Genomic DNA, 22,278 nt, shown 5'->3' on the forward strand with positions numbered 1-22,278 from the left:
ATTAAATGTTCTTAAACCAATTGGACCTCTTATCTTGCCCCGATTACAAAAATAATGGAACAAGTACATAGTAGAACCACACAATAATGTTTTGTGTGTCTTGTAATATAGTAATTTCTTTCCAGTGTTTAGCCTTAGGGCACTAATCTAGTGATAGCATTCTAATATGCTTAGTTATGATCTTAATAAATAATGAAATATAACATCACTCTAAGGCCCAAATCAATATCTGAGCCCATTGAAACTTTTAATAATCTACCTCTTCAGTAAGTTGATATGGGTAACTTGATGGACAGATGTCCTCTATTCAACTAAACTACCTCTCTTTACCCCAGGGCATTTTATTGAATTCCATATCCCTAGTTATAAGTGTTCACAAACTTGATAGGAAGTATTCTAATTTGTATACACCTATAGCATACATTCGTATGTTAAGAATAAGAAAGAGAGAATGATTTATGGAATTAATCTTTAACATCTTTGATTATTCTTAATTTTGTGTTTATATAGGCTTTCATAAGGAAGTCACCTTTTGCTCCCATTTGGACCACTTTGTCTATGAAATTTTAATTGTATCCAGAAAGGATACTGAATGCTGTTTTATCTTTTGCTTACTTTGACAAATGGATTTGTTTTTGTATGCACAAAATGTAACTCAAATGTCAAATATATATTGACTTAGATTATGTTGAAGTCCTTAAATAATCTTAGGTATTTTATCAGTGTTTCATTTAAGAGAAAATCTAAATAATTTCTGTGTACTTTGAGATAACTCTAATCTCATTCATTTGGATATACATCAAAATAAACTGGGATGTATACAAATACAACTTAGAAATATATATAGAGAGAGTAAGAAACAACAAAGGAAATAAAATGGTAATACAAAGTATCTATTTAACATAAAAAAAAGTAGTAATGGAGGAATTGAGGGACCAAAAAAGACATAAATCATACAGAAAGCAAATAGTAAAATAGTGGAAGTAAGTCTTTATTAGTAATTATATTAAGTCCAAATGGATGAATGGTCCAATTAAAAGATAGAGATAGGCAAAATGGGTTACAAAAACACAATTGAACTATGTGCTGAGACTCACTTTTGCTTCAAAGATGCAAACAGGCTGAAAAAAGTATTAAAAAATAAAAGAGGAAAGCAGACTTGGCCCAAGGGATAGGGCATCCGCCCACCACATGGGAGGTCCGCGGTACAAACCCCAGGCCTCCTTGACCCATGTGGAGCTGGCCCATGCGCAGTGCTGACGCGCACAAGGACTGCCATGCCACGCAGGGGTGTCCCCCGCGTAGGCGAGCCTCATGCGCAAGGAGTGCGCCCCGTTAGGAGAGCTGCCCAGCGCGAAAGAAAGTGTAGCCTGCCCAAGAATGATGCCGCACACACGGAGAGCTGACACAAGATGACACAACAAAAGATACACAGATTCCCAGTGCCACTGATAAGGATAGAAGCGGTCACAGAAGAACACACAGTGAATGGACACAGAGAACAGACAATTGGGGGGGGATGGGAGAGAAATAAATAAAACAAATCTTTATAAATAAATAAATAAATAAATAAATAAAAGATACACCATGCAAACAGTACACGAAAGAGAGTTGGAACAGTTATACTAATATCAGACAAAATAGACTTTAAGACAAAAGTTGTTACTAAAGACCAAGAAGGACATTGCATAATGCTTACAGTCAACCTATCAAGGAGATAATAACACTTATAAACAAACATGTACCTAATAAAAGAACCCCAAAATATATGAAGCAAAAGCTAACAGAATGAAAGGGTAAATAGACAATTAAGAAATAACAGTTGGAGATTTCAATATTCCACTTTCTGTAAATGTTAGAATGACTAGACAGAAGATCACTAAAGAATAGATGTGAACAACACCACATACCAACTAGACCTAAGAGACATCTGTAGAAGATGCCACCCAACAACAGCACAATACACATTTTTCTCAAGTGCATGTGGAACATTCCCCAAGACAGACCATAAATTTAAAAGCATTGAAATCATACAAAGTATGATCTCTGACTACAATGAAATGAAATTTAAAATCAGTGAAAGAAGGAAATTAGGAAAATTCACAAATATGTGGAAACTAAATTGCTAAATAATCAATGGGTCAAAGAAGAAATCATAAGGAAAATTAGAAAATACTTAAGATGAATGAAAACAAAACCACAATATACCAAAACTATGGGATGTAGTGCAAGAAAGCAGTGCTTAAAGTGAAATTTATAGCTGTAAATCTCTATATTAAAAAAGAAAATCTCAAATCAATAACTTAACCTTCCATCTTAAGAAACTAGAAAAAAGAAGAGCAAATGAAATCCAAAGGAGCAGAATAAAGAAAATAATAACAAACAGAGCAGAAATACATTAAATAGAGAATAGGAAAATAGAGACAATCAACAAAAGCAAAAGTTGGTTCTTTGAAATGATCAACAAAATTGAGAAATCTTTAGCTAGACTGCCCAAGAAAAAAAAGAGAGGACTCAAATGATTAAAATTGGGAATTAAAGAGGGGACATTACCACCACCCTTACAGAAATAAATTGACTACAATATCTACATTTTTCAAAGTGGTGAATGTGTAAACATTGGAAAGAGACTATCTGGTGAATTTCAAAAATGATTATCCACAAAGGGATCTGGGAATTTCAGCTTTGCCTCTTGTGAAATAAAGGGTAAACTTCTCTAAGTATTCCGTGGAACTGGCTAATGTCTTTGAAAATAGCAATGGCATTCATAGTTCTAAGAAAGAGACCAGAAATTTAGTGGCTAGACTCAAAATATTTCTTCACTGGAATGTTTTTATGTTTAATACAGAGGGAATAAGCCAACACACACTTCAAGGTGAAATGATTGGTATCTACTTAACTCTGCTTTTAGAACCTAACTTCTACTGCCATCTTATGGCAATGTTTAAAATTCAAATCAATTCTTTTACTCAAAAAATTGTCTTCTATCTCCCGACCTGAGGTTTATAATGACTTTCTATTGCTCATACTCTTTCCCCCTTATCAGTTCAAGAACAGAAATATCGTTATTTAAAAACATGTAATATATGTCTGGATACCTGGAATCACTGACTGAAATGGGCAAAGTCAAATGGCATTATATTATGCACAGAAAATCAGAGAGTGTGTTTTAAATCTGCTGGTTTTCTGAAAGAATATGGTGATTTCTGACACTTGTCTCCCCCTTACCAGTGTAAGAATCTCTGGGAGTACTCCTTCCCTGCAGGCCTCTGCCTCCCTGCTGGACAAATAATAAACATTAATTAATAAATATATCCTGGCTCCCTGGTTTCCATACTCCCTCCCATTTCTCTATAGATACAAATTTAAGCATACATTGCTCTCCTAGGGCAGGCATGCTTGTCCAAGGATCCAAACTTCACTACTTCCAAAACAAATACAAATAATGGGCACTTTTAATTCAATCCTTGAACACTCTCGCTACTTTTACCCTTATTCATTCTCTTGTTAGCATCTAACATCAGGTCTCATTGCCAAAAGAAAAGAGGATACAGGAAATGACCTCAGATAATTTATGCTAAACTAATATAAGTTTAGGACTCTTGCCTTAAATTTCTGCTTTCATTTAGCACTAGACACCTCAGTCTACAAAGAGAAGGTGAATATTACTTACTTGTCCCAAGCTACCAAAACCAGTCACTCTGTACGGGACAGACTCCACTGAGGAGGACCGGCTGCTTAAGGTGAAACAAAAATCAAAAGAGAACAACAACAACAACAAAAAACTAGTGTTATGTGATTATACCAAATACCATTGATTGTATACTTTGGATGGATTTATGTTTTTAATATATAACAATAAAATTGTTTTGTTAAAAAAACAATTAAAATTTTACACAGTTTCCTTAGTCTCAATTTCAGCCACATTAAAATATTCCTATCATCTTCCAACATTTGCCAACGTTGTATAGGTTGTATAGGCTTTCTACTTACCTGACTACTTGACCGCTATGCTGAGAAATGGGTCGTGGAGTAACTGAAAGAGAATAAACTGCAGACTGAAAAGCTGCCATCAATAGTGCATCCTGCCTTGCCTTGCCAATGCTGGTTTGCCTTTGTAAGGGGGTACCTGGTTTATGATGTTTTCATATCATACACAAAATTAGGAAAATCACATTATGGTCTCTCTGAGGAAATGTTCTCTACCTGATTGTGATGGGGAAGTGATGCCCACTGGTCGAGGTGTGGTTGACCTGCAAGAAAAAAAAAAAAAAAGGAGAGAGAGAGAGACAGCTCTTATCTAAACAGAAGTTAAATGTCACCTTATAGGACCAATGAGATCATTGTTTATAAAAAAATAATAGTTTCTTCTCTGAGCACAAATTGCCTATTCTCATGTATTACAGATATCACCCCAAATTATGGAGGAAAGATTCATATGAGACCCCTCTGCTCTACAACTGCCTAAGTGAAACTCTCTCCACTCTCAATGGCCCATAATAGAAGTTTTTTATAATTTATTTTTTAATTAGAACAGTTGTAGGTTTACAGAAACATCATGCAGAAAGTAAAGAGTTACCATACCCCCTTCTCACACACGCAGTTTTCCCCATTATTAGCATTTTGCATTAGTGTGGTAACTTTTAATGAAACAATTAATGAACAATTAATGAACAATATTATTATAATTATGCTGTTAACTTTAGCCCACTGTTTATATTAGAGTTCACTCATTGTGTTGTACAGTTCTACAGCTTTTTTTGTGTGTATGTCTGTGATAACTTATATACAACCTAAAATTTTCCTTTTTTCCCTTTTCAAATATATAATTCAGAGATGTTAATTACATACCATACACAAAGTTGTCTCCATCCCCACTATCCATTGCCAAAACTTTTCCATCATCCCAGACAAAACTTGTATACCAATTAAACATTAACTGTTCATCCTCCCCCTCCCATCACCTCACATCCTGCTAACCTGTATTTCAGTTTCTGACTTTATAAATATGCATATTCTGCTTATTTCATATAAGTGATATTAAACATTAGTTGTACTTTTGTGTGTGGCTTATTTCATTCAACCTGATGTCTTCAAGATTCATTTATGTTGTAGCATCCATCAGAACTTCATTCCTTTTTACAGCTGAATAATATTCCAGTGAATATATATATATATACCACATTTTGTTTACCCTTTCATCCATTGATAGACACTTGGATTGCTCTCACCTTTTGGTAGATGTGAATAGAATAATGCCTCTATGAACAGCAGTGTGCAAATATCTGTTTGAATCCCTGCTTTCAATACTTGGAAATACCAAGAAGTGGGATTACTGTGTATAGCAGTTTGATGTAGTCATGAATTCCAAAAATAGATATTGGATTATGTTTGTAAACTGGTCTGTACCTGGATGTGATTAAATTATTATTAGGGCTTTGATTGGGCATGTCAGTAGGGCATTGAGTTCCTGCCCCTTGGTGGGTGGGAACTCACAGATAATAGGCATGGCAAAGGACAGAGTTGGAGTTTGATGTTGGAGTTTTGCTGTTGGAGTTTTTGAGCTGAAGCCCAGGAAGTGAACACACAGGAGAAGAAAATAGAAGAATAGAGACAGCTCCTTAGATATGGCAGAAGTCCCAGGGAGAGAGACAGAGCTGTTCGCCTAATAGTCTACAGCTGACCTTGTGGAGACAGACAAAGCCTAGAGAGCCTCATAATCTACAGTTGACCTTGTGGAGAAAACAGAGGAGCTGATCCCAGAGAGAAATGAACCCTGAGAAGAGAGGCACCCAGGAAGCCTGAATCCTGGCAGACATCGGCAGACATCTTGCTCCAACACATGGCAAAAGACTTTGGTGAGGAAAGTAACTTACACTTTATGGCCCGGTAACTGTAAGCTTCTACCCCCAAATAAATACCCTTTATAAAACCAACAGATTTCTGGTACTTTGCATCAGCACTCCTTTGACTGACTAATACATTGGGTCATATGGTAACTCTATATTTAACTTTCTGAGGAATCTCAATACTGTTTTCCACAGTGGCTGTAACATTTACATTCCCACCATCAATGTATGAGTGTTCCTATTTTTTAACATCCTCTCTAACACTTGTTATTTTCTGGTTTTGTTTTGTTTTTTCATAGTAGCCATTTTTGTGGGTGTAAAATGGTATTTCATTGTGGTCTTGGTTTATATTACCCTGATGGCTAATGACTGAGCATCTTTTGGGCTTACTGGGCATCTGTTTATCTTCTTTGGGGAAATGAATATTTAAGTCTTTTTTTCCCCATTTTTTAACTGGATTGTGTATCTTTTTGTTATCAAGTTGTAGACGTTCTTTATATATTCTAGTTATTAAACTCTTATCAGATATATGGTTTCCAAATATTTTCTCCCATTCTGTAGGTTGCCTTTTTAATTTCTGGATAAAATCCTTTGATACACAAAAGCTTTCAATTTTGATGAAGTCACATTTATCTATTTTTTTCTTTTGTTACTCATGTCTTTTGTGTAATATCTGAGAATCCACTGGCTAACACAAGGTTCTGAAGATGTTATCCTGTTTTCTTCTAGGAGTTTTCATTTTGAGTTAATTTTTGTATATCATATGTAGATATACATACACCAGAACACTGCACCCCAAAACAGCAGAATACATATTCTTCTCATGTGCACATGGATCTTTCTTTAAGATAGACTACATTTTAGGTCACAAAAACAGTCTCAATAAATTTTTTAAAATTGAAATTATACAAAGCATCTTCTCTGATCACAATGGAATGAAGCTAGAAATCAATAAAAGACAGCTCTTTGGCCAAATAATCTTTGACAAAGGTGCCAAGTCCACTCGATGAGGAAAGAATAGCCTCTTCAACAAATGGTGCTGGGAGAACTGGATAGCCAAATGCAAAAGAATGAAGATGGACCCCTACCTTATAGGATACATTAATGAGATGTGACCCAGGTTGGGTCTCTGGGGTCTTATATAAACTTGCTGGGGTCTAATATTAACTGAGAACTGGAAGCAGAAACAGACAGAGAAAGACAGCTTCCATTTTTACCCTGTCATGTGAAAGAGGTCCCCAGGATCAGCAACAGCGGAGACAGGCTGAGTAAAATCCTGAGAGGTCCCAGAGGCCGGAGGCTTGTATGCTCTAAATCAGCAGAGCACAAAGGCATGGAAAGAGGTCCCCGAGAGACTAGGCCCACAGAGCAGTGCAGTGCAGAAGAGACAAGAGCCCTGCCATGTGCCTGAATGCCCACAGCTGAGCTCTGAGAAAAAGCGGCGTGGACAAGAAGGCAGAGACCCAGAGAGATGCCTTGGTACATGGTAGCAACCCAGGATCTGACCAGCAGCCAACCTTTAATTAGAAAGCATCTCTGATGTTGCTTTCATTTGGACATTTTCACCCCCTTGGAACTATAAGCTTTTACCCTAATAAATTTCCTATTATAAAAGCCAACCCATTTCTGGTATTTTGTATCAGCAGCCTTAGCAAACTAAAATGCTAGCCTTTCATTTTCAACCTACTTGTGTTTTTGGTCTAAGGTGAGTCTCTTGTAAACACCATATAGTTAAATCATGCTTTTTCATCCATTCTGCCAATCTGTGTCTTTTGATTGGGGGTTTAATCTATTTATGTTCAATGTAATTACTGATAAAGTAGGACTTACTTCAACCATTTTGTCCATATATATATATCCCCTGTTTTGCTCCTCTTTTCCTTTACTGCAGCCTCCTTTATGATTAGTTGATCTTTGTGATCATTGATCCCTTTCTCATTTTTGTTTCTGTATATATTTTTAAACTTTGTGGCTACTCTGGGGTTAGTATTAAACAACATAAGTCTATAATTTACTAGTTTGAAAAATACCAACTAAACTTAAATAGCATACACAGTCTCTTCTCCTATAACCCTCCGTCTCCCCACTTTATGTAGTTTTTGTCACACATTAATTCTTTATATCTTGCATGTCCATTATAAGGAAATGTGATTCTTATTCCATTATATTCTAACTCTTATAGGGAAAAGTTACATACTGAGGATATAGTACTATTGTTTTTTGCATTTACCCATGTAATTACCTTTATTGGAGATCTTCACTTTTTTTTAGGAGGTACCAGGGATTGAACATGGGAAACAGGTGCTCAAACACTGAGCTATCTCTGCTTCCTCTTTACTTCCTCATACTGCTCCCAGCTACTATCTCCTGTCCTTTCCTTTTTTCAAAAAATTTATTTATTTTATCCCCCCCGCCCCTTGAGACTTTTTTGCTTGCTGTCTGTTCTCTGTGTCCATTTACTATGCATTCTTCTGGGTCTGTATTTATTTATCCTCCCCCTCCCCTTGCTGCTTGCTTGCTGTCTGCTGTGTCGCTGTGCGCTCTTCTGCGGTTTTTTTTTTTTTGCTTGTCTTCCTTTTCATTGTGTCACCTTGCTGAGTCGGCACTCGGCAGCACCCAGGCAGGCGGCCCTCTGCAGCGTGCAGGCAAGCCTGCCTTCACAAGGAGGCCCCAGGACACGAACACAGAGTCTCCCATATGGTAGATGGGAACCCAACTGACTGAGCCACAGTCGCTTCCCTCCTGTCCTTTCCTTTTAACCTGAAGTACTCCCTTTAGCATTTCTTGTAGGGCAGGTGTTTTGGTGATGAACTGTCTTTGTTCATTTGTGAGTTTTTGAAGGCTGGTTCTGCCAGATAAAGAATTTTTGGCTAGCAGTTTTCTCTTTCAGGATCTTAAATATGTCATACTACTGCCTTCTTGCCTCCATGATTTCTGATGAGAAATTGGCACTTAGTCATATTGAGGATCCTTTGTATGTGACAAACAGCTTTTTTTTTCCTTGCTGCTTTCAAGTTTTCTCTTTTATCTCTGGTATTCAACATTTTTGTTAGTATGCCTTTGAGTAGGTCTATTAGAATTCATCCTATTTGGAATATGTTGTGTTTGTCTTTCATAAGAATTGGAAAAATTTTGGCCATTATTTCCTCAAATATTTTTCTGACTCTTTTCCCTTTTTCTTCTGGGAATCCCATAATGCATATTTTGGTACAGCTCACTTTGTCTCACAGGTCCCGTAGACTCTGCTCACTTTTTAAAATATTTTTCTCTATATGTTTTTTCCGACTTATAATTTTGATTGTCCTGTCTTCTAGATCACATATTGTTTCTTCTGCCTGTTCAATGTTTTGTCTCTAGTGTATTTTTTTTTTATTTCTACCCTCCCCCACATTTTTGTGCTTGCTGTCTGCTCTGTGTCTGTTCATTGTGTGCTCTCTGTGTCTGCTCATCTTCTTTTTTTTATGAGGCACTGGGGACCGAACCCAGGACCTCCCACATGGGAAGGAGGCATCCAATCACTTGAGTCACCTCTGTTCCTTGTTTGTTGTCTCTCACTGTGTTTCCTTGTTGTGTCATCTCATTGTGCCTTCTCACTGCATCAGCTCAATGCACCAGCCTGTCACATCAGCTACTGTCTTGCTTGTTTTCTTTAGGAGGCACCAGGAACTGAACCTGGGACCTCCCATGTTGTAGGTAGGTGCCCAACTGCTTGAGCCACATTCATTTCCCTTTTTAAAATATTAACTTTATTTCAACTTCAAAAAATAAAATAACAGGGAAACGGACTTTGGCCCAGTGGTTAGGGCGTCCGTCTACCACATGGGAGGTCCGTGGTTCAAACCCCGGGCCTCCTTGACCCGTGTGGAGCTGGCCCATGCGCAGTGCTGATGCGCGCAAGGAGTGCCCTGCCACGCAGGGGTGTCCCCGCGTAGGGGAGCCCCACGCGCAAGGAGTGCGCCCTGTAAGGAGAGCCGCCCAGCGCGAAAGAAAGTGCAGCCTTCCCAGGAAAGGCGCCGCCCACACTTCCCGTGTAGCTGACGACAACAGAAGCGGACAAAGAAACAAGATGCAGCAAATAGACACAGAGAACAGACAACCAGGGGAGGGGAGGGGAATTAAATAAATAAAAATAAATCTTAAATAAATAAATAAAATAACAGACAAAGGCAGCTTAACAAATTATGGAAGCATTACTTTAAAAAATTCTGTCTAGGCACATTTATACCATTTCTAAAATCAAACTCAATTGTTTCTTGAATGTTGAGAAAAATATACAAATGCACACAGACCTGATCATGGTTTCCTTGTTAACAAAGAAAATGAGAAAAAATGCATAGTCATATTCATATCTCATAATACTAAATCCCATGTCCTTTTTTTGATCTTTAGCATCTTTGTCTTTGATACACAAATATTACTGTATCACTATTAACTATAGTCTACAAGTTACATGAGTTGTATTTTTCCCATGTATCACCAAATTCTTAATACCTTGTAACAGAGGAATATTCTTGTATTTATATTATTAACCACAATCTTCAACTACCACCAAAATCACTGTTATACAGTTCCTAGATTATTCTCTAGCTGTCTTTCAATTATCATTAACTTCCTGAAACTACCTCTTTCAGTCACAATTACATTTATAAATCAGTAGTGTTTGTTATACTCATTAAAATGTGCTGCCATCAACTCTATTTCCACATACTAACTGACCTTATTAAATATTCTACATACATTATCAGCTCCCCCTTCTCAACACACATTCCGTGACCTAGTAAACTATACTCTATAGTTTAACTTTGTAACTTTACTAATCGTATTTATTTCATATCAGTGAGACCAGACAATATTTGTCCTTTTGTGTTGGCATATTTCACTCAACATAATATCCTCAAGGTTCCTTGATGTTATTATGTACTTCTCCAGTTCACTTCTTCTTACAGCTGAATAGTGTTCCATCATATGTATATACCACGTTTTGTTTATCCATTCACCCATTGTCAGGCACTTAGGTTGTTTCCATTTTTTAGCAATTGTGATTAATGCCACTATGGACATTGGTGTGCAAATATCCATTTGTGTCCTTGCTTTCAATTCTTTTGAATATATTCCTAGTAGCAGGATTGCCAGATCATATGGCAGTTCTATATTTAGCTTCCTGAGGAACTACCAAACTATCTTCCACGCAGGCTGAACAATTTTACATCCCTACTCTAGTGTATTTTTAGTATCTATTATTGTGTTTTTTGGCACCATAAGTTCTGTTATTTTTTAAACACTCTATCTTTTGTTCTCACAGTCTTTAGCTCTATATCCATAGTTAATTTCCTTTAGCTCCTTGAACAGCCTTAGGAGATTTATTTGAACTGCAGCTATGTAAAAACATAGATACAGTTTTTACAATATCTATGGTTCCTCTGAAGTTTTAATTTTTTTCCTTGAATGAGTCATATCTGTTTCTTTGTATGGCTTATGATCATTGATTATTTTGCTGTGCTAACTCTGGAAATCAATTTCTCCCTCTTGCTTATTATTTATTCTAGATTGGCTGTGTGTCAAGGCTCTTCTTCAATGCCTACTCCAGCTTATACTGAACCTTAAAAGCAGTCCAGGTTTAACAATTCCGATTTTCTCAGGTCTTTGTGAACCTGTCTCTTGTTCTGGACATGCACCTCAACTTTTAGAACTACCCTATTTTGTGTAACTGCTTCCTTTCCAGGAAAGGATTTCCTCTGTTCCAATTCCAAGAGATTGGGAGTATTCTCTTTGTTTTTATGCAAATTTCCTCCCAGAGGCTATGATTTGTTCAACTGCTCTCCCAGGCTCAGGGCTGCCTTTTCACCACAGCTTTCAGTTTTAGGTCACCCTGTCTTACAATGGTTCAGCTTTCCCATTTTTCCTTGTGACTTTTCTGCCTCTAGTAACTTCCATGTTAGGGTATTTTGTTCTAGGGAGCCAGAAGGGGTCAGTGTTCAAGAATGCCCAATTTTTTGTTAGGTGCACCAGCAATGAGGGACTGGACTGGGAGTATGCCCCACTTGCCAATAGTTCCACTGTGCTGTTAGTCATTTCCTGGATACCACTTTGTATGCATACGCTGGCCAACGGCTAGGTCCCTGCCTTGGGTCCCCATGTCTGAATGTGCATGGGACTCTAAGTTGCTGCCCTAGGCAGCTCTGTGGTTGGTGATGATGGCAAGAAGTGCCTGGGCAGGAGTGCTGCCACTATGTGACCAAGCCGCTCAGGACTGAGCACCAGACTAGCAAGCCCAAATCACAGATCTCCTACCTTCTTTTTGATGGGTTTTATTTTTCTCTTTGATTCAATATTTTTGGAGTCTTTCTTCAGTCTCTGTTGTCCTCCAGAGTTCCAAGTGAGTGGAATCTGTCCTTTCATTTAGCTGTCTCTGAAAGAAAACTTTCCCAGGGATGTCTTGCATCTCCTTCTTGATTCAGTTTGGTCTACCTAATTGATGTTTTGAAATACTGTTTTCTTACCTCACTCAGTGCCTTACCAAATATTCTCAACCTTGCACATATCTATCTGTTCATTCATTCATACATCTACCTTCCCCTACTCCATCCTCTCATCCATCCATCCAACAAATATTTATTTAGTGCCTATTAAGTCTTAGATCCTGAGATTAAAAAAATAAACTAGAATAAGTTTCCTTTCTTTGAGAGACTCAGAGGCTAATGGGAAAGACACCAAAAAATCAGAGCAATGTGTTAAATGATACAGTAGGTATATCAAGTGTACAGAAGTATGAAAGAATACTAGATTGTAGCTTTTGTAAATACAGAAGCAATGTCTTTTTAAATTCACCAATGCACGGCTGATATTAATATTAAAAATATTTAACAATTGGTAGAGCATAACCACCAACCAATTGGAAAGGACTGCTGATCTATGTCCAGAAGTTAAATAGTACCAGATAAACAGCAGGTGCTTAATGAATGAACAGACAACTAACTGTGTAATAAAGTCTTCACAGAGGAAATGACATGTGAACTGAATTTTGAAGGATGATCGGGAGTTCCTAAGATGATGGTCAGGAGTGAGCACTACATTCTCACTCTTGCCACACATTCCAAGGGAAAGGGAAGAAAAATGTATGGAACATTTTTTGGGGACATTGGAATTGTTCTACATGATCCTGTATTGATGGATATAGGCCATTATATACTTTGTCAGACCTATAAAAATGTATGGTGCAAAATGTAAACCATAATGTAAACCAATGACCATGGTTAGTAGCAATGCTTCAATATTTGTTCATCAATTTTAACAAATGTACCATACTCATGTAGGATGCTATTAGTAGAGAAGGATGTGGGGTGGGGGGGTGGGAGGGTAAATGGGAATCCCCTGTATTTTTTATGTAACTTCTCTGTAATCTAAAGCTTCTTGAAAAATAAAGTGAAAGAAAAAAAAAAAGAAACTTGAACATATAGAAAAAACTGTCAATACACACACACAAAAATAACAGATCTTACTGTGATTAAGACACAATGCAAAAATTTTTATTTTATCTTAAAATTTATTTTATTATTAATTTTGGCTTTGTTTTGGGGGAGGTATTGGATTGCAGAAGGTTCGCCACTGGGCGAACTACTGGTGCAGGGTATCAGTAGCGGGGAGATGTTTGGGGAGAGGTGCACCTGGGGGATTCCTCTATGGAAAATGAATGTGTTCGTGTGGTCATGGAGTGTTGTCTCAGTGAGTGGAGACCCACACAATAACCAATGGAATATGGAATTCCCATCCTAGGGGTCTTGCTACATTATCTAATAGAGTAACAAGAATTTCTAGAGTATATGGGCAGTGCCTAGCAAAGGAGGACAGACCATATGCCAGGTCCAAGAGGCATAAGTGATTGAAACATAGCCTAATAATATATATCGCCTAAGAGCTACCTTCTAAAAGCCTCCTTGTTGCTCAAATGTGGCCTCTCTCTAGTCAAACTCAGTATATAAGTTCACGACCTTCCCCATCCTGGCGTGGTACATGACTCCTGAGGATGAACCTCCCTAGCACAGAGGGATTATTACCAAGTGCCAACTAGTGAAGCATTTGGAAAAAGACATAGACCAAAGGGGGGATATATTAAATACAAATGAGTTTTTATGGCTAAGAGATTTCAAAGTGAGTCAGGAGGTCATTCCAGAGGTTACACTTATGCTTGTCTCAGGAAGATCTCAGTGACTGCCACAATAAACAGTGCCTCAAGCAGGGGGTGCTCCTGAGAACTCTAGAGACATCTAGACACTACAGACAGGACAGACAACCCCAGGAAACTGTCACCCCATTGGTGGGCCTGATCTTGGAAATACAATAATTTATCTCCCCAGTGCATCAGAGATAGCCTTATTTATAATTTTCCCACACATGGTTCTTATGCTACTTTTATTTGAACCAAAATTAGGACTATATCCATTAAATATGTGTCTCAGAAACTTAAATCTTCTGGCTGTTCATATGCTGGTTGAGCCCTGAATCTCAGCAGAGTTGCAGCCAACGCCTACCCTCCAGTTCATCAGATTCAGCCAGGAAAACTTAAAAAAGGATGATGGGCAATGCCCATCCCAAAAAACGAAGAGTATTTACATATGCAAGCAAGACAGTTCCATCCATCTACCCTATGAACTCTAAGCCCCCTCTCAATTCGAAGCAGAGTGGACATCACCATCCCAAAATCCTCAAGACTTAGGAAGAAACAAACATAAGGGGGGAATGAAACTATGGACTAAAGAAGACTTACTATTATTCTAGTAAAGGAAGAACTTGTAACATTGATATAAAGACAGTGGTCACGAGAGGTTCTGAGGAGAGATAGAAGGAAGAACAGATGTAACATGGAGGCATTTTGGGGACATTGAAACGGCTCTGGATGACAATATAATGACAGATACAAGTCATTATATATTTTGTCAAAACCTATAAAATTGTGTGGTGCAAAGTGTAAACTATAATGTAAACTATAGACCATACTTAGAAGCAATACTTCAGTATGTATTCATCAATTGTAACAAATATATCACACTGATGAAAGATGTTGTTAATGGGGGAAAGTGTGTGTGCGGGGGGTGAGGTATATAGGAACCCTATATATTTATTTTATTTATTTTTTTAATTAAAAAAATTTTAGGAGGCATGGGGGATTGAACCCAGGGCTTTGTATATGAATCAGGAGCTCAACCACTAAACTATACCCACTCCCTGTGGATAGAATCCCTTACATTTTTTATGTAACATTTATGTAATCTAAAGCTTCTATAAAAATATAGAAGAAAAAAATTTGAGTTCAACACTTTTCAGAGGGTAATTCTTTCTCAGAGAAGATAAACTAATTAACCATTTTCCCAACCTCAGAACCCACACAAGAGTTATAGCCAGGAGTCAAGAAAGAACAGAAATTTTCATGGTGTGAGACCTGATAAAACTGACCTGCTTCCCTGGTACCGGCTCGGAGATTCCTGCAAAGGAAAGAATGGGAGTGAAGGAAGTTGTAGATTAGGGTCCTACCTCAATGCCTTACTTATTAGATAACTAAGCTGCAATGCCCCCTCATTGTGGTTGCTAAGATTCCCAGTAGAAGGAAAGACAGCAGCAGTGCTTCCTTAGGAACTTACTAGCTTTGGGGGAATAAAATTTTAGTTCTTTTTCATAAAAAACTATTGGGAATCACAGTACATTGACATGTGATGAAATATGGAGAGTCTGGGGGCAGCTGAGGTGAAAGAGAGATGACAGGATTACAATGTATTAGAATAGTTCCAGGAATGGGATCAACAGGAAAATTATGCGAATACACAGAACATTCTTACGAAGAAAGGCAATGTCTAGGAAATACAGTGTGAAGGAAAGGAAGAGTCCTCAACTGTCTTAGGGTTCTTGAAGAGAAATTTTAAATTGCAACAGATGTCTCTTCTGCAAAACAGCTTCCCAAATAGTATGCCATGACTCACTGATGATTGAGAATGGGTTACAAGTATGCTAAGATATAGATCCTTTAACCTATTCTCCCACCCCAAGGTTTTCTTTGGCCTTGACACAGTGTGCTTTTTGTACAATGATTATCAGTTTCTGTGTGTGCCATGAAGACAAAAGAGTTGGGAAACACTATTTCATATGGTCAGCCAGACAAATGGGGGAAAGCAGGAGAGAAAATGATAGTAAAATCTATTTCATTCACCTTTAGGATGGATAGAAACTTCTTCAGTTCTCCATTCTCCTTCCTTAAGACTGAGAGCTCTCTAGGAAAAAATGGAAGCAAGTAGCTCCAGCAGGTCAGCAGGATTTTAAAAACCTGATTTTTATTATTATTATCAAATCTAATGATGTTTATAGAGAGACGTTTGCCCCTATACAAGTTATTTCTATTAGGGATTCAGTGAAAATAGCAGAGTTTTGATGGTGAGAAGAATCAAGTGGACAATATAAGCAGCTTGCATGGAATTCCATTTCCTCTTCACATATACCGCCCCCCACCCCCATATCGCTCCATCTGCAGATGTCTGAAAATTTCCATCAAGGATTCTATCATTTAGCTTAAGACTTCCAAAATATACTCTCCCAAAGGTAACATTTTAAATGTTACCATTTTTATCACTGTGAATAAGCTACATCTGATTTCTCTGAAGAAATAGTATTTGATAGCAGGAAGTAGTGGAGGAAAGCTATAAAGTGAGGAGGGTCCATTGAGGGAAGAAAGAGAAATAGAGAAAAATAATATGGACATTGATGGGAGGAAAAGCTCTTTCCTGATTTTACCATGACAAACACAAAACATGCATGAAGAAATTTGCAGGCCTTGCAACCATAAGGAAATAAGGACTATAGCTTCTCTTAAAGAAAACAATTAGGGGACTTGATTTGTCACTTACTTGTCCTGGCTGGCCACTGTTTGCTGGGCCTCCTGCATGACTGCTTCTAACTTTGTAATTTTATGCTTATAAAAGGCTATGAGGAGATCTGTTTGTTTCTTCTGGAAACTCCACACCTAATAAGGAAAAACAGGTCTTTATCATACAACCACATAACTCCTTTCCCTCATGTCTGGCACCAAAGGAAAATCCATCAATTCTTACTTTATAACCATTTATTTTCTTCTGGAGCATGTGCTCTAATGCATGATTCTCCAAAATTGGAGGGTAGAGTACTAGGGAAAGCCAAAACTTTTCATTTCTAAGACACTAACTTATTAGTATTTTAATGAGAATATTTTGACACAGTTGAATAGCCCCTTAAAAATACATTCTTTCATTCTGATCAAGAAGAGTGGGACCCAAATGACTTTTTCAAACTAGAACCGATTGTGCCCTAAATTGTCTACTATTAGTTTGCTCAGCTTCCATATTCCTAGATTGTACTGGTCACTGGAAACTAATTAATTTTTCCTAAGATACTCACATACAGAGTCACTTACAAGCTGCTTATGCTGCTTCAGTAAAAGCTGAAGAGGCACAGATGGAGAATACCTATTCCTGAGTTTTATTTCTGGATATGGACAAACAATTTTATCTTTTGCCTCACTTTACCACTTGATATACTGATGTGCCTATCATGGGATTGCTCATGGAACTGCTTATGGGAATTGGGTCAAAAGTTAATATTTAGAAAGTGTTTTAGCTTTGTCAGACTCTACTTTTGAGTACACAGCAGTATTTATGTCTCATCTGCCTCCTCCCTAATCAGACTATAAACCTTTTGACTAGAGTGCTTCCCTAGATCTTGGTACACTTCTTATAAATTTTTTGTTCTCATCTAGTTTTCAAGTTGCAAATGCCACCTTATTACAAAATTGTCCAAAATTCTCAAGATTGAGGAATTAAAAAACATAAGGGGAGAATGCAAACATGGACAAAAAGTAGACATTATTATTGCATTAACAGAAGAATTTGTGATCTTAAAATAAAGATAGTGGTTACAGAGGTTCTGAGGAGAGAGGGAAGGAAGAATTGGTGGAACACAGGGCATTTTTAGGGCATTAGAATAGTTCTGCATGATACTGTAATGAAGGATGCAGGCCATTATACATTTTGTCAAAACCTATAAAATTGTACAGTGCAAAGTATAAACCATAATGTAAATTATAGACCATGATTAGTAGCAATGTGTCAATATTGATTTATCAATTGTAACAAATGTACACACTAATGTAAGATATTATTAATAGGGGAAAGTATGGGAAGGGGAGGGTATGGGGTATATGGGAATCCCCTAAATTTTCAATGTAACTTTTATGTAATCTAAAACTTCTTTAAAGAGAAAAAAAAAAGAAAACGTTTTTAAAAATAATGTTTAAAAAAAATAGTTTATAGGGAAGCAGATGTGGCTCAAGTGATAGAGCTTCCACCTACCATATGGGAGAACTGGGTTTGGTCCCTGGGGCCTCCTAGTGAAAAAGAAGAAGAGAAAGCATGCTCACACGGCAAGCCACTGCCCACGCGAGTGCCCACATGGTGAGCTGGTTAGTGTGAGTGCCTGGGTGGTGAACGCAAGTGTCTGCGTGGTGAACCAGTCCTGCACAAGTGCCTGCATGGTGAGCCAGCGTCTGTGCAAGTGAGTCATGCAGCAAGATGATTACACAACAAAACAGAGACAAGGGGAGAGTCAAGGTGAAGTGCAGTAGAAACCAGGGACTGAGGTGGAGCAATTGACAGGGAACCTCTCTCCACATCAGGAGTCTTCAGGATGGAATCCCAGTGAATCCTAGAGGAGAGAAAATGAGAAGAGAAGACAATACAGACAGCAAAAACAGCAGGAGAGTGAGGGGTAAGACTAAAATAAATCTTTAAAATAAGAAACATTTAAAAAAAAAAGAGTTTATATAGTCTCTAGGCTCTTTCCTTTATACTTAAAAGCAAACTCAAGTAATTTCAGATAGATAAGAATTTACTGTAGTCTACTTTATCTTCCTCCAAAGTTATTTTTAATGAAAGTAAAACATCCTCATTTCAGGAAAGTACAGAAGCAGGAAAAACGTCACTCAGAATCCTGGGAGTTACCTAAAATGGGGAGCTGGGGAGACATCATTGATATTACAGATAGATGTAACAGATGGCCAAGACACAGAATCACAAACTTTCTAATCCTACCCATAGAATCAGTTTGCAATGAAATTAAGTTGGTTTTAGCCTAGGGCTAAGAAAAGCCAAACCTTACTCTAGATCAGTTATTCCTCTCTTTCAGGTCACCAAGGGTCTTACAAACACAGGGAATGGACACTACTAAGGAAGACTGGACTACTAAGAGGGCCTTTTGCTTATGCCTAAGCAGGTCTACTTTCCCTGTTCAACCCAAAACTCAAACCCAAATCTCAGTATTGACTATTCCAAGAAGAATAAATATCAATTTAGAAAACATCTAGGGAGCAGGGGTAGCTCAAGTGATTAAGCTCCTGTTTCCCATGTACAAGGTCCTGGGTTCAATCCCCAGTACCTCCATAAAACAAACAGATGAAAATACCAACTCTCATTGGGTAGCGGGTGTGGCTCAGTGGTTGAGCACCTGCTTCCCATGTACGAGTTCCTGGGTTCATTATTAAACTAAAATTAAATTTAAAAATTAAAAAAAAAAAAGAAAACATCTAGAAGCAAAGTTTCAAAAACAGAACAAATGACTTTACCTGATGCTAGGGCACAAAGGTTAGCAAATTTTAAATACATCCACTAAAGAAGAAGATTCTAAAACCTAACTCAATAATGCATCTCAGTATTTTTTAAAATCTCAATTGTTAGCAAACCCATTATTCTACCTCATTCAAATCCCTCAGCCTCATAAAAAGGGTGGGCCTCTTTTTTTTTTTTTAAAGAAGGTCAAATTTTGCTCACTTGCCTTTTTTTTCCTTCTTCAAGGTATAGGTATAAGGATATAACAACACAGAGTAGATAATAAAGTAGTTCCTTTGATAACACTAAACCCTGTCTGGATAATACAAGTTTTAAATAGTTTATTTTATTGGAACAATGTGTTAAACTATTTCGTTCTAGACCCAGTTTCCTTTCCTTTATATCCACATCAGGAGTGGGTAAAGCTATCATGGTCTTCATGTTCTGGATTTCCACTCATTTTATTTTATTTATTTACTTTTTAAAGATTTATTTTTATTTATTTCTCTTCCCTCCCCCACCCAGTTGTCTGTTCTCTGTGTCCATTTGCTGTGCATTCTTCTTTGTCTGCTTCTGTTGTTGTCAGCGGCACAGGAATCTGTCTCTTTTTGTTGCATCATCTTGCTGTGTCAGCTCTCTGTGCGTGTGGCACCATTCTTGGACAGGCTGAACTTTCTTTCGCGCTGGGTGGCTCTCCTTACAGGGCGCACTCCTTGCGCATGGGGCTCCCCTATGCAGAGGACACCTCTGCGTGGCAGGGCATTCCTTGCCAGCATCAGCACTGCACATGGGCCAGCTCCACACGGGTCAAGGAGGCCTAGGGTTTGAACCATGGCCCTCCCATGTGGTAGGCAGACGGCCTATCCATTGGCCAAGTCTGCTTCCCAGGAGTATGCTATTAAGTAAGGCATTTGCTATACTCCTTCCTAAGAGCACCAAGTGGCGGAACATGTTTTATGAACTAGATCTAGGAAGTAGAACATGGAATCAATCCATCCTCCTCCCCTCCAGGGCTATCTACCACTGAGTAATGAATGAAAAACAAAAAACAAAAACAAGACTAAATAAAAACAACCCCCCACACACAAAAAACACTCCCTGCCAAAAAAAGGGAAAGAAAAAAAACCTAAGATGTTGCAGATGACTCTCCAGAGTAGAACCAGGGAATAGCTTCAGCAATTCAAATTAGTCTGTTACAGAGTCTTCACAAGCATGTCTTGCTTTTAATAACAATAAAAAAAACTTTTTGAAACAATAAAAAACCAGTATTGATCACTTTTATGACAATACACAATTAAAATTGGGAGGGAGCAAGAGGGTCATACCTATGGGCCTTGTGTCACACAACTACATTTGGCAGATGCAGGACATTTGTCATTATTGTGAAAACAAAAGTTAATTTTAATCTTTAGTTTGATTTAAACATTGTTTTTAGTATGATGCTGACACCAGCTGTGCAGCAAGGGCTCTGGAAAGCTGTTCATAGCAGTAAATACCTGCGGCTCTTCTTCAGCTATGGAGGCTCCAGGGCAGCCAGTATTGCTTCATCAAATAAATTCTTTAGGCCTTTCTGTGAGAGTACAGAACACTCCACATATCTGACAGCCTATAGGTCACCAACCAGCTTTTCAGCAGTCTCTGGAATGATAGGCTTCTGTTTGTTCTTGGCAAGTTTCTCAAAAGCAGATGGGTCATCTCTCTGATCAATTGCTTGTCCCAACAAGCAAGAAAGGAGTCTTTGAACAGTGGTGAGTTATTTCAGGTATGCACTTTCTTTCACATTTCCAAATGAGGACAGAGAGACCATTGAAAAACAGACTAGAAATACATCAGTTAGTGGATAACTCAGCATTTATAAGTCCCAGAATATATGGCTCTCCACCAAGCATAAATGTGACTGCATAGTTGTCAAGAACAATCAGTACGTATTCGATGAAAATTCGTTTGTTGTACAGGATGTCAGGAGACATGTTTTACCAATGGCACCATCAACCACAACAACACATTTAATTGTCTGCATTGCTGAAACAGTTTAGTATCCACTTTATTTCAGATTCGATGGTGACATCAGTTTCTCCACCAGGGCATTGGTAGCACTCATTTGGTTCTTAATTTAAAAATGGAGGGAAACGGACTTTGGCCCAGTGGTTAGGGCGTCCGTCTACCATATGGGAGGTCCGCGGTTCAAACCCCGGGCCTCCTTGACCCGTGTGGAACTGGCCATGTGCAGTGCTGATGCACGCAAGGAGTGCAGTGCCACGCAAGGGTGTCCCCCGCGTGGGGGAGCCCCACGCGCAAGGAGTGCGCCCGTGAGGAAAGCCGCCCAGCGTGAAAAGAAAGTGCAGCCTGCCCAGGAATGGCGCCGCCCACACTTCCTGTGCCGCTGACGACAACAGAAGCGGACAAAGAAACAAAGAAATAAGACGCAGCAAATAGACACCAAGAACAGACAACCAGGGGAGGGGGGGGATTAAATAAATAAATCTTTAAAAAAAATAAAAATAAAAATAAAAATGGATAGGCCCAGAGAATGGAAGAAGATATGTGCACATCATATATCTGATAAGGGACATGTATCTAGAATATATTAAAAACTCTTACAACTCAATAATAAAAAGACAACCCAATTTAAAAATGGGCAAAGGACCCGAATAGACATTACTCCAAAGAAGATATAAAAATGGCCAATAGACACATGAAAAAATGTCAACATGATTAGTCATCAGGGAAATGAAAAATCAAAACCACAAATGAGGTACCACTGCATATCTACTATGATGGCTATAATAACAACAACAACAACAACAACAACA

General features: G+C 38.1%; 1 protein-coding gene across 1 annotated transcript in view; it reads right to left on the reverse strand.

Annotated features, from left to right (window-relative positions):
• RNF212B (ring finger protein 212B) overlaps positions 1–21,435 on the reverse strand; it is a 45,306-nt gene extending 23,871 nt beyond the window's left edge. The window contains exons 1-8 of the mRNA XM_071212243.1: positions 21,391–21,435; positions 16,739–16,854; positions 16,048–16,108; positions 15,300–15,328; positions 4,207–4,253; positions 3,994–4,036; positions 3,674–3,734; positions 3,229–3,277 (exon numbers count right to left, since the gene is read on the reverse strand). Of these exons, the coding sequence (XP_071068344.1) occupies positions 3,229–3,277; positions 3,674–3,734; positions 3,994–4,036; positions 4,207–4,253; positions 15,300–15,328; positions 16,048–16,108; positions 16,739–16,854; positions 21,391–21,435 (451 nt within the window). The remainder of the gene's footprint in view (positions 1–3,228; positions 3,278–3,673; positions 3,735–3,993; positions 4,037–4,206; positions 4,254–15,299; positions 15,329–16,047; positions 16,109–16,738; positions 16,855–21,390) is intronic.
• Between the last annotated feature and the right edge of the window lie 843 nt (positions 21,436–22,278).

Source organism: Dasypus novemcinctus, chromosome 3, assembly GCF_030445035.2.
Source record: "Dasypus novemcinctus isolate mDasNov1 chromosome 3, mDasNov1.1.hap2, whole genome shotgun sequence".
NCBI lineage: Eukaryota > Metazoa > Chordata > Mammalia > Cingulata > Dasypodidae > Dasypus > Dasypus novemcinctus.